Source organism: Epargyreus clarus, unplaced genomic scaffold (genome assembly GCF_041222505.1).
Source record: "Epargyreus clarus isolate Ecla_fem2 unplaced genomic scaffold, WU_Ecla_fem_2.2 ptg000029l, whole genome shotgun sequence".
Classification (NCBI taxonomy): domain Eukaryota; kingdom Metazoa; phylum Arthropoda; class Insecta; order Lepidoptera; family Hesperiidae; genus Epargyreus; species Epargyreus clarus.
The window spans coordinates 11,633,321-11,648,665 of NW_027332235.1; the positions used below are offsets into that span (position 1 = coordinate 11,633,321).

At 34.1% G+C, this 15,345-nt stretch overlaps 1 protein-coding gene across 4 annotated transcripts in view; it reads right to left on the reverse strand.

Annotated features, from left to right (window-relative positions):
* LOC140754521 (protein Fe65 homolog) overlaps positions 1 to 15,345 on the reverse strand; it is a 108,183-nt gene that overhangs the window by 35,162 nt on the left and 57,676 nt on the right. For all 4 annotated transcript variants that reach the window (XM_073089548.1, XM_073089551.1, XM_073089549.1 and 1 more), the window contains one exon: positions 3,745 to 3,886. In XM_073089548.1, coding sequence (XP_072945649.1) covers positions 3,745 to 3,886 — 142 coding nt within the window. The remainder of the gene's footprint in view (positions 1 to 3,744; positions 3,887 to 15,345) is intronic.

Here is a 15,345-nt window from a genome sequence, read left to right on the forward strand (position 1 = left end):
ATTAGTGCAAAAAAGCACTTTTTTTAGGTAAAATTTTCAGTAATCATCAATTTCCTCAAAATAATCTAGGCATTTTATTTTTTTATTTTTGTTTAATGCAATTCTACGTCGTATTAGCTTTCAAACACTAAAAAAACCACGCCTCTAACTCAAGTATAAAGTTTGCTAGGAACGTTTCAAAAAAGATACTCATGACGCGACGCACGTGCGCCCTAATAAAACTGGTATAGTCCGACCCATAATTAGATGTCCAAAATATAAACAAATAAAACTATCAAAAATATGTTTCAATGGTAAATTCATGGTAGTTTCTTATTTTTGACGATATTAAAGTGATAAAACTATAATAAAATAAATCTTTAATAATTAAAAAAAAAACACTAGTTTGTATTAAAAATGTTACTTATTACCAACACCCTTAAAAACTGCCTTTGTTTAAGCGCTCGTAGGAAACTTTATACTTAAGTTAGAGGCATGCTTTTTTTAGTGTTTGAAAGCTAATACGACGTAGAATTACATTAAATAATAAAAATAAAATAAGAAGCCTAGATTATTTTGAGAAAATTCACGATTACTGAAATTTAACCTAAAAAAATTGCTTTTTTCACACTAATCTGACTATTTTTTTCTGGGAAGATAAGCTTTTTTGTTTTGTTTTTTTCATGGATCAGTACGGCCTATAATTGGCATTCATTGTAATTTTTGTTTGAACATGATAACTCTTTTAGTTCAAAAGTTATAGTGATTTATTTACTTTAGGTGCACAATACCAAAAAAAAAACTTCAAAAGGTCGTAAAACCCAAAAAAAAATTTTTTTATTATTTTTTTTATTTTTTTTTTGTCGACAAAATGCGGTTTAATTTTACCTGTTTCAATATGTGCACTTTATGGAGATTCACCCTGTATATATAATATATATATATATATATATATATATTATTTTTGTTAGAAAGTCGTCCTCATATTTCATGTTATTAAACCACGTGTCTATATATCTTTAGCGAACTCTACACTAACTAAACGCTCTACATAAATTACTATGCAAGCAAGAATTACTTCTAAATTCCAAATAGCACATTACACATTCATGTAGAGTCCTTGTCAGAAACACGTTAAGCCGTCGGACATTGCTCCAAGAACTCTACTTAACGTATTCTATCAGGATTGGCAATCGACCAACGCTAGCGTCGACTTTGTAAGACCTCTAATTTTCAAGAGTTTCAAGAAATTTTCACCCACTCACAGTAACGATTTGTTTTATTATTCCTGTTCGGTTTTATTAGATTTAAAGGTCTGCGATTTAAAATAAGTAATAATATATACATATATACAATATAATGTAAGATTGAAATGATTTAGCTGACAACCCTTTTTATGTCCCACAGCTGGACACTGTTCACGTTCACAACTTTACAACACAGTGCCTGAACTAAAATGCCTTCTTTCTACAATATCAAACATAGCAACTTTCTTTTCCATTTCATTTATAAGAGCAGATTTTTAAAATAAATGAGTTATAAAACATCGTGAGGAACCCTGCACTCACGAGAGACTTATAAAAAATAAAAAAATTCAAAGGTATGTAAAGTTCAATACGCACTCGGCCAGCGCGGTGGACTATGGCCTAACTCTTCTCATCCTGAGAGAAGACCCGTACCCAGCAGTGAGACAGTAAGGAGTTGATGAAGAAGATGTTTATCAAAGTATGTTTAGCTGCACTGTACTATTATGAGGTACATAATATTATGTCAGATCATGACAGCTTCGTGTAATATCGCGTGTCAAGATACTCCACCGTCACACGAGAATTCACGTGATAATAAGTATGAACTCTTGCAACAATCTTACACTTATACATAAACTACTCTCTTATGACGTAGAACGGAGCAGATTGTCTATACTAATATTATAAAGAGGAAAACTTTGTTTGTTTGATTGTAATGAATAGGCTCAAAAACTACTGGACCGATTTTAAAAATTCTTTCACCATTCGAAAGCTACATTATCCACGAGTAACATAGGCTACATTTTATATGAAATATATTTGATAAATAGATTTTGAGGCGGTACAAAGTTTGCCGGGTCAGCTAGTATTATATATATACCAGCTGACCCGGCAAACTTTGTGTTGCCATATAAATAAAAAAATGTAAAGGGTGAACAACCCTTATCAGTTAGGGTATGAAAAATAGATAGTAGCCGATTCTCAGACCTATTGAATATGCATGTAAAATTTGGTGAAAATCGGTAAAGCCGTTTCGGAGGAGTATGGTAACTAACATTGTGACACGAGAATTTTTATATATAAGATGTTTTTCGGTACAGATCATAAACGCTAAATATAGCTAATGATGGTCCTGGGTTAATTTAGATCTTCCATCCAAATCCAGGTTCGTTTTGTACGCAGTCTCAAATTTACTTGTGACTTAAAAAATGACCATTTACTTAGGATAAGCATATAATAAGTAAAATTTTATACGATTTTCCATAATATTTTCAAAAAATGAGAACTCAACCATTAGGATTTGGTTGAGTTCCTAGTCAACCTAGAGTCCTAAACATTTTAAACATATTCTTTAAAATAAAAGATATATCTTCTGTTCTGTTTCAAAACCTATTTAGGTTTAAGTAATCATTTAAAAAAACACTGCATATTTATTTGTAAAATTACATTTCTTATATAAAAAATAAAAGGTGGTCTTGTGCTGCCCCATTATTATAAAACGGCTTAATATCGTTATGGAACCTTATCTTTTAAGACCGAAATCTTTGGGAAGAAAATCTTGGCAAGCATCCAGGGCGATTTGGGCAAAGGATTCATATTTTTGTACAACGTAACAAATTTCTTAAGACAACACGCTTGTCCAAAATACTGGACGAATTTTTGGTCGACACGATGGAATTCCTTCTCCGCAATAGAAAAATTATATTATAAATAAAAGTAGCAGAAATAAAAAGCAATAAGTATAAAACTTTGTAATTCGACAACAGAGGCACCATCGCCGTACATATATCTGTATTAAATGCTACTGTATTCTGGTTTGAAGAGAATGGTAATGCAGAGATACTAAAACATTTCAACTTCGCAACCACTGAAACAACTTCAATCCTATTCGGAGTTGATAACGAATGTACTTGGGCGACAATGTCTACTTATCAATGATTAAACAAAAATATTAACTTCTATCAAAAATACATTTAGCCCTACACTATTTTACTAAAAGACAAAACACACCTTATATATAAAATTCTCGTGTCACGTGTCAGACTTTTCCGAGGCGTTCCAGCTTAGTCCTCAGGGGTAGCAGCGCATCTGTGGCTAACCTCAGGTGGGAATATCTAATCCTATCTGGGATTGTTTACAGATGTCCATGGGCGGCAATAGCCACTTACCATCAGGTGGATTGCATGCTCGTCTGCTACTCCTATAATATATAAAAAAAAAAAAACAATGTTAGTTACCGTACTCCTCCGAAACGGCTTTACCGATTTTCACCAAATTTTATATGCATATTTAGTAGGTTTCAGAATCGGCTACTAACTATTTTTCATACCCCTAAATGATAAGGGTTGTTTACCCTTAACATGTTTTTTATTTATATGGCAACACGAAGTTTGCCGGGTCAGCTAGTCTCTATATAAAATTTTTACTTCCATATAATATTACGCTTCCCTTACTTGGTTGCAAATTCCCTAAAACGATCAGAAATTCGTAAGCAATATAAAGGAGTATATTCACTCACCTCCGGTTGTCTAAATAGTTATCGTAGTCGTCCGGCATGCTTTTGTCGTCGTGCATATCGTAGAGGTCGCTGTAGATGGCGGACTCGAGCCGCGAGGGGTCCAAATGGTAGTTGGGGTTCTCGTAGGAGAGAAGACCATTCTCTGTGAACAAGATATAAAATTTAAGTACGGAAATATTGAAATAAATACAGTGATAATGCGAAAGAGAATTTTGGTCGGTCACAATGACGTAAATGAAATGAAATGATTTCATATATATATATTTATAAAATATATATATTTATATTTTTATATATATTTTTTAAAATATATATTTTTTATAGGCCGACGACGGCACTTACAAATTGTCAGTTACAATATTTTTCTTAACTACTACCGGATCGGAACGCGACCTCTACTGAGAAGTTACAGTAAGAAACTCAAGTTTGTCTTTTTTTAAATAATTATTATTCTTTTTTTATATTAATATAATATTTTTTATGTCTAAATTAAATTAATGTAAGTTCATAATAATTAATTTGTTCAAACTAAATATTAAGTCCTCACGTAAATCATCGCTTTGTTTGCCTTTCTGTCTGTATGTACGGACAATTTGATTTAAATAAAAAATGCAAATCGATAATTGACGACATAAAATGTCAGTCATTTAAAGTAGTAAGCATTAGGATTCGTTTTGAAGTGGTGGTATTTTTTTTTTTTTTTTATAATATAAGAGTAGCAGACGAGCTTGCAGTTCACCTGATGGTAAGTGGCTACTGCCGCCCATGGACATCTGTAATCAACCCCAGATAGGATTAAATATTCCTACCTGAGGTCGGCCACAGATGCGCCGCTACCCCTGAGGACTAAGCTGGAACGCCTCGGAAAAGTCTGTCTCCCTTACCACACCCTTCAAACCGGAACAAAGCAGCGCCTAACACTGCTGTTATTAGGTAGAAATAGGTGTGGCGGTGGTGCCGCCGGAGTCGAACCACAAAGGGTTCTACCACCTTGGTAGTTGTATTGACATTCAAAAAGTGCTCTGTAAAGAACCTATTTTGAATAAAACATTTCGATTTGATTTGATTTGATTCAATTTAATTATCAGATGCTTATAAACACTTTTAAATTGTAATAAGAAATGTAATAGAAGTCTGGTGAGAAGGTTCCGGATAAATCGATTGTCTTAGTTAAATGGGAAAATGTTGGCATGGAGGAACTTTTAGTGCTTCAGCCTTGGCCGTAATAGGCTTTAATTACTTTTAGTCCTTGACTTTCGGTTGTTCGAAGACTGCTACTGTTTTGATAATGGAGCATTCTATATCAGGCGGCTTCCATGTGGATTAGTAGAGAGGGTTAGTTTTATTTTTGGAGATCTTTGTCACTTTTTTTTTATAATGTAAGAGTAGCAGACGAGCATGCAGTCCACCTGATGGTAAGTGGCTACTGCCGCCCATGGACATCTGTAATCAACCCCAGATAAGATAAGATATTCCTACCTGAGGTCGGCCACAGATGCGCCGCTACCCCTAAGGACTAAGCTGGAACGCCTCGGAAAAGTCTGTCTCCCTTACCACACCCTTCAAACCGGAACACAGGAGCGCATAACACTGCTGTTATTAGGCAGAAATTCCATGTGGATTAGTAGAGAGCGATGGATTAGTTTTATTTTTGGAGGTTTTTGTCACTGAGGATTGACCACAAATCGTTCCGATTGATTTCTTTCCACCAATCAATCAGGTTGTTATTAAGGATTAAGATGGATAAAGCGATGGTATAATACCATATTGGTCACTTAATACTTTCTTATCTAAGTTGCCAAACCTAACCAACCAGCTGACCAGAAGTGGTTTTTCTAGTTTGGCAAAGGGGAGATCTCCCGCCGGGCTAGGTGTTCATGCCCGGGGAGCGGCCGTGCTCCGACAGTCTCGGTTCGGAGTTTGTATATATGCCAGATGTTTAGAAAACTTCGATAGCGTGATTCAACAGCGCCAGTTTTCTGACAGTTCTGTTGACGAGTAGCAGGAAGTCGCTACACTAGCTTAGCTTTGGTACAGCCCACCAAATCCAATTACTCTCTTACTTAGTCATTATCTTCAGACACGCCCTGTAGACTAAGCAGCTTATTATGTTAACTTAAAGGGTTTATCGAAAACATGAACCAACGAACCAAACTCAGTGTCAAATGACATTATTAGCGGCTTATATTAAGTCTTGGGGCATCGGCAGTTAGCTGTCATCGTCGAGACCCGATACCGAAGCCGTACGGTATGTCTGACGGTCGGAATGTGCGTGGTTGGTGTTTGGGATTAGTATCCACGATTTAAGCATTTATGACCTACTTATTTGTCGTTTTATGGACTACTTATAAACGTCTGAAATAATAGACAGATCATTCAAATGTGACGGACTAATCGGCATGTACCTAACATGTATTTATTGACATGGATGTTTGTATGATGACAAAAAAATGGGTTCTCATCTATAATTTATTGACCTACATCGCATCGAATATTATATTTATGTGTATGTATGTGACAAATCTTATCATCTCTCTTATTTGCATTTTATAATGGCAGTAACCTCGGTTATTAGTTTTAAAAGGTAATAAACCTTGCCGGAGGCGTTAAAACTATACATTACTTTATAAAACATTTCTAGTGTTATTTTTTTACGTCTGTAAAGAAATATTGAATTTTAATGTTTAAATACCAGTGGGTACCATTAACACTAACGAACCCACAACACCTAAACCAAAACACAAATAATGACGAATTTAGATTTGTGCCTGACGGGACATCAAACTTTCCCCCAGCGTATCAGACCGGTATGAACGCAGGTCGCTTAAAAAATTAATTAACGCAAACTATCCACTAATTGTAGTACTTCCAACTAGCAGGAAAAGCACAAAGTTCTTCAGTGAGAGTTCTCTAGTTGAGAGCAGGACAAATTATTCAGTTGCACAAGCTCCTGAACGCTTCAAGTGTAGAGCCGTGCCAAACCTTTAGAGTCCTTTTAGCGAGCTTTCGAGCTTTTCAATTGTTTTCGAAACCTTAAATTACGAAAATACGGAGTTGGTTTTAATTTTGTATAAATGTTCCTTGCTTTAAACCCTTTCATTCTAGGCGCTTTGTAAAGGTTAACCAGATATTAAGTCAAAAATGACCAATAGAATTACATTCTGGTATTGTTTTTTTTTTTTTTTTTCATTTTGCGTACGTTAATATTTTATTAGTTGTTAACTTTGCTTTTGTGAGTCCTTAATTTTCGAGACTTACCTATTTAATATGAAATTATGGCTACAGATACGCATCGGAAGCAGAGACATCTTACCATAAGTCGATATTTGTTACTACTATTCCATTAAAATTAAGACAAAGAAAAAGTCCCGACAATATAGCAAAAAAAAAATAAGTATTTCAATTAACATGAAATAAATATGTAATTCTATTTTATTTCGTGTACCTACCCTTTATTATTAAATCTATATGTAATGTGGTCATAGGTAATATTGATTATTTCACGGTTTCGCAAATGTCATTACGTAAAATTTTACGCAGGGCTGCTACATGTTACGATGCACGTAAACATTATAGAAACGATATTGCCTATTGCCTATTACACGTGTTTAGGCTATTACATGGACTGAAGCGTGGTGTAAGTTATAAGGGTTTATTGATAAAAATATAATACATTTACTTTTAAATAAAAATATAGTGTTGTTTAAACATTTAAATAATCGTAACTGCTATTTAGCATTAAGTCCGCCTTTTGCACCACACTGTTTTTAACATGGTCAATAAAGGGAAAATAAAAAAAACTGAGGAGGACCGAGGTGGACACTATTTAATAATATTTTATAATATATTTTAACAACGCAGTGCTTGATGGTAGTCAGGCATGGACATCTGTAACTGACTCCATTTTGAACAAGGGTTCTACCTGACGTTTAAACAAGGGTTCTGCCTGACCTGACGCTTATTACCTTCGATCAACAATGATCGAAGCTTATTACATTCGCGTTGCCACTGACACTATTTAAATGAGCCTGCAACGCACTCTGATACAAAAACTGCTTCACACTAGAAACAGATGTAGCGGTAGTATATCTCCGGTCGAATCATCTGACTTCACTGATTCACATAAGGAAAGTGGAAAAAATTGTATAAGCTGTCAAAATTATTGCATCGAAATACATATATTTTTTTATTTAGAGTTCAAATATTTGTTATTAAAACTTTATAGTAAGTATACTAGTATTTATTAAAACTTATAAAAATGAGTTATTAACTTATAATAGAATGAAACAACCAATATTTTTGCAAGGATAGTATGCAGTAAGTTCGGTTTGTAACTTAAACCACAATTGTTTCGGTTGTCCACGCGCTCGTTACGGTTGTAAGCGCTCGTTACGGTTTTCCGCGCTCTCGTTACCGCATAACCGTTAAGGTTTAGGGCTGTAGCGGTCGCGGATTTCGATCGTTAATGACACAATGTGGCTACTTTGTGCCGAAATAGTTATAACTTTATTATATTTTAGGAGCCGTTATAAAAAAAAATACTACGTGTTTAGACTTATTTAGAATTTTACCTGTTCCAATAAAAAACCTTTTAAAACTATCTAAATAACTGATAACAGATCATGTTATACAAAGTTTATATTAGAAGTTTAAAACTTTATTTAAATTAACGCATAGCTATTTTAATAGATAATGCACGTGACGATACTTGTGTACAATTAAATGGAAATCGACTGTTCCCATTTTATTTATTCGAAAAATGTGATGCATAAGGAATAGAACGAATAAGTGCAGTAGAAATTTGGAAAAACGTAAATTCAGTATGTAACTTTCTACTACGCTTGTTACGGTTGTAAGCGCTCGTTACGGTTGTCCGCGCTCTCGTTACCGCATAACCGTTAAGGTTTAGGGCTGTAGCGGTTGCGGATTTCGATCGTTAATAACACTATGTGGCTACTTTGTGCCGAAATAGTTATAACTTTATTATATTTTAGGAGCCGTTATAAAAAAAAATACTACGTGTTTAGACTAATTTAGAATTTTACCTGTTCAATGAAAAACCTGTCGCCTTTTAAAACTATCTAAATAACTGATAACAGGCCATGTTATGCAAAGTTTATATTAGAAGTTTATAAACTTTATTTAAATTAAGGCATAGCTATTTTAATAGATAATGCACGTGACGATACTTGTGTACAATTAAATGGAAATCGACTGTTCCCATTTTATTTATTCGAAAAATGTGATGCATAAGGAATAGAACGAATAAGTGCAGTAGAAATTTATAAAAACGTAAATTCAGTATGTAACTTTCTACTACGCATGTTACGGTTGTCCACACGCTCGTTACGGTTGTCCGCGCTCTCGTTACCGCATAACCGTTAAGGTTTAGGGCTTAGTGGTTGCGGATTTCGGCCGTTGACGACCCTTTGCCGCTGTTTTGTGTTCAAATAGTAGCTGTAAACTATGTAATCACGCAACATCATGCTGAGACTTTTTTGTTTATAACATTAAATATTACACCAATTAGTAGTAATTCGTTTTTGGTTAAATTTAAGCGTACTTAATTGTTTTGTATTTCATTTGTACTATACATACATTACTATGGTACCTACTGAATAACAAATAAACGATTTTTTCTTTATTATTTTTCCTTTATTTTTAAATATCACGGATTCTTTGAGTATTTACGCTACTTACAAATTAAAGAAATGTACTCAGTATTTCATACTAAATAAATTGAATTATGCCATGTAATCCAGATAAAGACATCGAAAGACCCCCTACATAAGCTTTCATGTAGTAGTCATTAGTAAATTAAATTAGGGATTGAACCTTTTAAATCCAGCTGTTTTCTGTATAGTCCATAGAGTAGTAAGGGGAACAAGTTTACTAATATTTTTGTACATTTGGTTAGATGGTAAATAGTTATCATAAATATACAAAAAACTAAAAAACACGCTTTTATGATAAAATCAACTAAAAAGTAGAAAAGTATTATATTCCATTTCATTTTACATACAGGGTAAGATAAGGATGTATGTTGATCTCTTTCTACTGAAAAACAGAGTTACTCACTGACAAACATACAAGTGAAGCTAATATATAGCGTGTAAAAATCACTTGGATCGCCACCACTTTGACACGTATTATCTAATAGCACAGTTCTTTTACTGCAGTGCTGTGACAGTGGGTAGTTAAGCGGGTATTTTTGCAATAGACATAAGTTGGTCTTCATGATGGCAAATGGTCTCTGCCACCAACGAATATAAATACAATTGTAATCCTACTTGAGATCGAACAATGAAGAATTTCTACCTTTAAGGGCTAAGTTAAGAAGCCTCACGTGACAGTATCTATCACAGCCTTCTACCAAGAACACGATAGTAGGAATAAATGCATCGTGACCCGAACTACAAAGGTATCCCTAGAACCCTTAGATCATACACACCCTTCCTATTTTTCCTATTATAGATTAAAATGTAGTGACCTTAACATTAGGTACATTGCACACCCTTTGCTACTCCAATTTCATAAATAAACTAAGGGTGAATTCACAGTCCAAAAGTGTCATGTTACGATGTAATTCATTAAAACGAATTATGTAATAAAGAATGCCCCCAATACTGATAAAATCTCCCCAAAGCAAGGCGTATTTCACTCAAATTATCACCTTGAACCCAATTTTTCAAATTTGCGATGTGATTAATGATGGTAACCCTAAAGCACCGTTAAACAACTAAAAATGACTCCCCATTCATCATTTTAGGGTTAGTAGGAATACACTTTTGGGTTGATAAGTCAATTCTACCTTTATAAGTTAATTATGGTCCTGAGCAAACCATTACTGTCCCACTGCTGGTTTTAAGTGTTTATATAGACGCATTTAATATAAATAAGAATAAGTAAAAAATAAATAAATAATTCTTTAACAAAAAATGTCAACGCCCGTAAGCAGGTCATTTTGCATAACTCTTTTCCTATGTATTAAATCTACAAATATTGAATTACAAAATATATAAAGAGAACTTGTCAAAAAATCCAATAGTAATTTAAAAAATTCGATAAACGGTGTAGCGTTACAGTAGCGTGACAGTACTGATTCTAAGAAATTAATTAATTTAATATATAAAACCATATGATATAGTTTATATGTGCAATCTTTGCTTCTTATTAGCCCATGAAATTGTGACTAGAAAAACAAATCTCGCAAATGAGGCCCGTACATAACGTACTACATACATAACGCACATAACGTACTCAAACAAAAAACAACCACATTTCCATACAAAAAGTTACACGTATGGTTGCTCACCCACACTTACATTAATGTATGGTTTAATTAACACATTCATGGTTGTCGTGTAAGTATGCGGTGCTAGCCGGAATGCACCATGACTCAGCTGTGAGCTTTGAACTTGATGTGAGGCGGATTTAACAAATTATCACCTTGAATCCAATTGTTCTAATTTGCGATTTGATTTATGATGGTAACCCTAAAGAACCGCGAAACAAGTAAAAGTTACTCCCCTACTTCATCAATTTAGGGTGTATATATAGGTGAATTTAATATAAACAAAAATAAGTAAAAAAATCAAAATTTCTTAACAAAAAATCTCAACGTTCGTGAAAAGATCATTTTACATAACGCTTGTCCTATGTATTAAATCTAAACATAATAAATTACGAAACTGCAGAAAATTCAAAAGTAAAATTTTCGAAAAATAATCGATACTGTACCTGTACCCTGTACCACTACCGATGCTAAATGAATTAATTTTAAATATAAATGCATATAATATAGGTTATAGGTGCAATTTTTGTTTGTTTGTGTAAATTGTACTATCAAAAATTTGTCGCAAATAAATTACACATAACCTCGTACGCAACAAACAAAAAACACATTTCCATACAAAAAAGTTACACGTGTGTTTGCTCACCCACACCTACATTAATTTATGATTCAATTAACACATTCATGGTTGTCGTGTAAGTATGCGGTGCTAGCCGGAATGCACCATGACTCAGCTGTGAGCTTTGAACTTGATGTGAGGCGGATTTAATATTCATGGATTATACGGTCATATGCTAGTTTGACATTAGTAGTATTCGCAAGGTTAATAGATATGACATACCAAGAAAGCTTAATGACATACGAAGGCACTTAAAACATTTTTAAGTTTAATTGTTTGAGGATCGTTCACGTACCACACGAATACATCAGTATGATTTAAATAGTGTGTGTGTGTGTGTTATTCGTAAACAATATGTAAGTCGGCAGAATTTAGCAAGTTTTGCAATATTGATCGCCACATCGATTTCTGCATTATTACCACCAGTTTTAGGCGCAAACCGTGCATATAATTCAATTTCGTGCATATAATTATAATAAAATAAATATAAAATATTATAAAAAAGGAAAACCCGACTACTTACAGATTATAGCTTATGTTACTCCCTCAGTTTAGGCGAATCCTACGACACATCATATGCTAAAATCCGTCAAGCCATTTAGGCTGTAGGCATGCCAAAGAATAAGACAGAGACATACTCTCGAAAAACAATTCCCTCCACAGTCGGGTAAAAATGTGTTCATTTTTGAAACTTAATAGCAGTCTGTACTACACTTTAGGTTTAGTGATATCAAAGGTAATAATTTTATTTCCCAGCGCCATTATTTACAAATGTTACATTATTTCCCATCCGTGACACGTTACATGTTACTTTGAAAGCATTGTAACTGATTGTAACATTCAGTGAAATAAATCAAGGTTTTTATTTTGAACACTATTTTGGTTGTAACTTGTTAAGTGTAACACATTTATCAGTGTAAGCAATCAATTATGTTCATTATTATTTATAACTTATTTGCGGAACGGTAGGCACATTATTTTTTGTTTAATAAGAAGGTAATCAAAATCGTTTTTTTTAACTACTACATAAAAAGCGTGACTTAAGGTAAACCTACCGATATATTTAATGGACTTTGTCTGAAATAAATAAATAATAAAATATTTAGAAAAAAAAATAGGAACCAGTCAAAAACTCTACGTGTATGATACAAGCCGTACAAATAAATGTAATGGTCACATCACATCATTATGGCATAATTTTGATGAATTTTGATTTGTATCCAAATGTACCGTTATTTAATTGTCAAATAACATCCATTCACTGACCTTTTAAGTAACTTTTACTAGAAAAAATCCACTTGGTGCCGATCACAGATGCGTCGCCACTTCTGAAGACTAAGATAGTCAGTATGAATATAAGTACGCAGAAATTTTTATCCCTAGAAATAGAGGTGGCGGTGGTACTGACTGAAGAAATCGAAATGCCTGAACGTGGCACAAGCTGAGTTTGTTCATTTTCGCGGTCGTTGCAACAAATTCAAATTCAAATTCAAATCCCATTTATTCAAAATTGATTCATATAGAATACTTTTTGAAAGTCAACAAACTACCACCGCTTCGGAAGGTATTTCGCTATGGAGAAGAAGCGGCGCAAGAAACTCCATACGTGTGCATATTTGCATCTTTTAAAGGGTAAATAATATACAATTTTACATAGTGGTACATATAATTAATTTTTGATGTTGGAGCTGGAGTTGTCATACCATACGGATTTATCATTTAAGTACTGATTTACATTATAATAAGCTTTTTTACATAAAGTTAATTTTATAGTAGATTTAAACCTTTTCTCGGATAGATCGATAATGCCTTTTGGTATTTTATTGTAGAAACGAATACAGTTCCCCATAAAAGAATTACATACCTTGCTTAATCTAAATTGAGGTATGGCCAATTTATCTTTATTTCTAGTATTATGACTGAGCCTATTATAATTTTTTTCCAAAGAAGAATAATCGCGTAGTAATAATTTTAATGAACATTTTTATTGTCCTTTTTTGGGGTTTTTTTTCTTTTGTTTTATGTTATTTTAAATTATTTTTTTGTCTTTTTCTATTATAATATTTCATTTGTGTTGCAATTATCCGAATAAATGTTTCTTTAAATATACAAATTCTGCCTCTTTTCAAACACTTCACACCACAGCTCCCCTTAACAATGCTGGATACCAATAAATACCACAATGGTGCCAGTCTTCCACATTTATATAAGAGCTACTTAACCTTACTTAACAAGTACATTAAATAGCCAGTTAAGCTTGAGGTCCTTAAGTCGTAAAGCAGGTGAATGAGTGACGTCAAGTCTGGGGGCTATCGATTGGCTGCGACCTTCCTCGACCTGACCTCAGACATGCCACGTTTGAAGTATGACCGACTTGTTAGTCGAAACCTTTTCTTTCAAATGGGTATATATTTGGGTATTAAAAAGATCAAAAACTAATTTTTAAGCTTTTTGAACGCGAATTGACAATGTTTCAGGCTTCAGTTCGAGCAGAGGTAACGTTGCAGAGGTAAAGTCTAAAATGAGGTGTGACCATATGTCACATTAATAAATTAATCTAATGGATTTAGGTTGAATATGAATTGACAATCTGTGACTGGTGCCGGTAACTGAAGCAACGTAGAAAGCATATGTGCCACGAGGAACGCAAAGGTTATAGGTTTGTAACCAACCCTACGTAAGATTAGATTCCTACCTAAGGCCACAATTCCTGCCACAGATGCGCCGCTGCCCCTGAGCACTAAGCTGGAATGCATCGGAAAGTTATGAGACATACCTACAGATATTGAAATTTTATTTTTACCACGAATAGCTTAACAATGTTTTTTATATATAACCTAACGATAAGGCAGGCGGGCTACCTGGTGGAAAGCAGTCACCGTCGCCTATGGACATTAGTAACACCAAAGGAGTCGCATGCATCGCCGGCTAAGAAGGGGAGCTCTTTCTACACCTCTCTTAAAGAGCCCCATGTCCTGAAGGAATACCTCAGGAGGAAGTTCATTCCACATTTTGCAAGTACGCGAACCATTTTGAAACTGAACCATTGGAAGTATTGCCCATCGATTATGCGTATTGTTATCAATCCACAGTTAAGTATCGGCACGGATGGGTGTCCATTAAAAGATTTTAATTCACAGATTGCACGCATTGACTCTTAGATTGATTAAGCTCTGTCCCACTTGTAATTATTGGAAAGCAATAATAAATCGAGAAAACTGTATGGGTGATTAAAATATATAACTCGAGCTGGCGACTGATACCTCTTGTGGATATCTTTTTGTACAAACCCGTAATTAAACAAAGGGGAAGGTTTCAAATAAACTTTTTTATAATATTGAAGGAGCAAGCCAGCATGCAGTCCACATGACAGTAAGTGGCTACTGCTACCCATGGACATCTGCAATCAATCTTCAATCTATATATATAAAACTCAAAGGTGACTGACTGGCATAGTGATCTAACTAATAGCTGATAATAGCAGAAATAGGTGTAGCGTTAGTGCAACCGGAAACGACCCACGGAGGGTTTTACCAACTTAACACACATTCTTTAGTTATGGGAAGGTTTGTACCCAACAGAGACATAAAAGGTAGTCAAGTTTACCACACTCAACTAAAACATTGTAAGCTTCAACAAAGTAACACTTTAAGCTCATCTTATTTAAACAGCTGGTTTAAAAATCCGC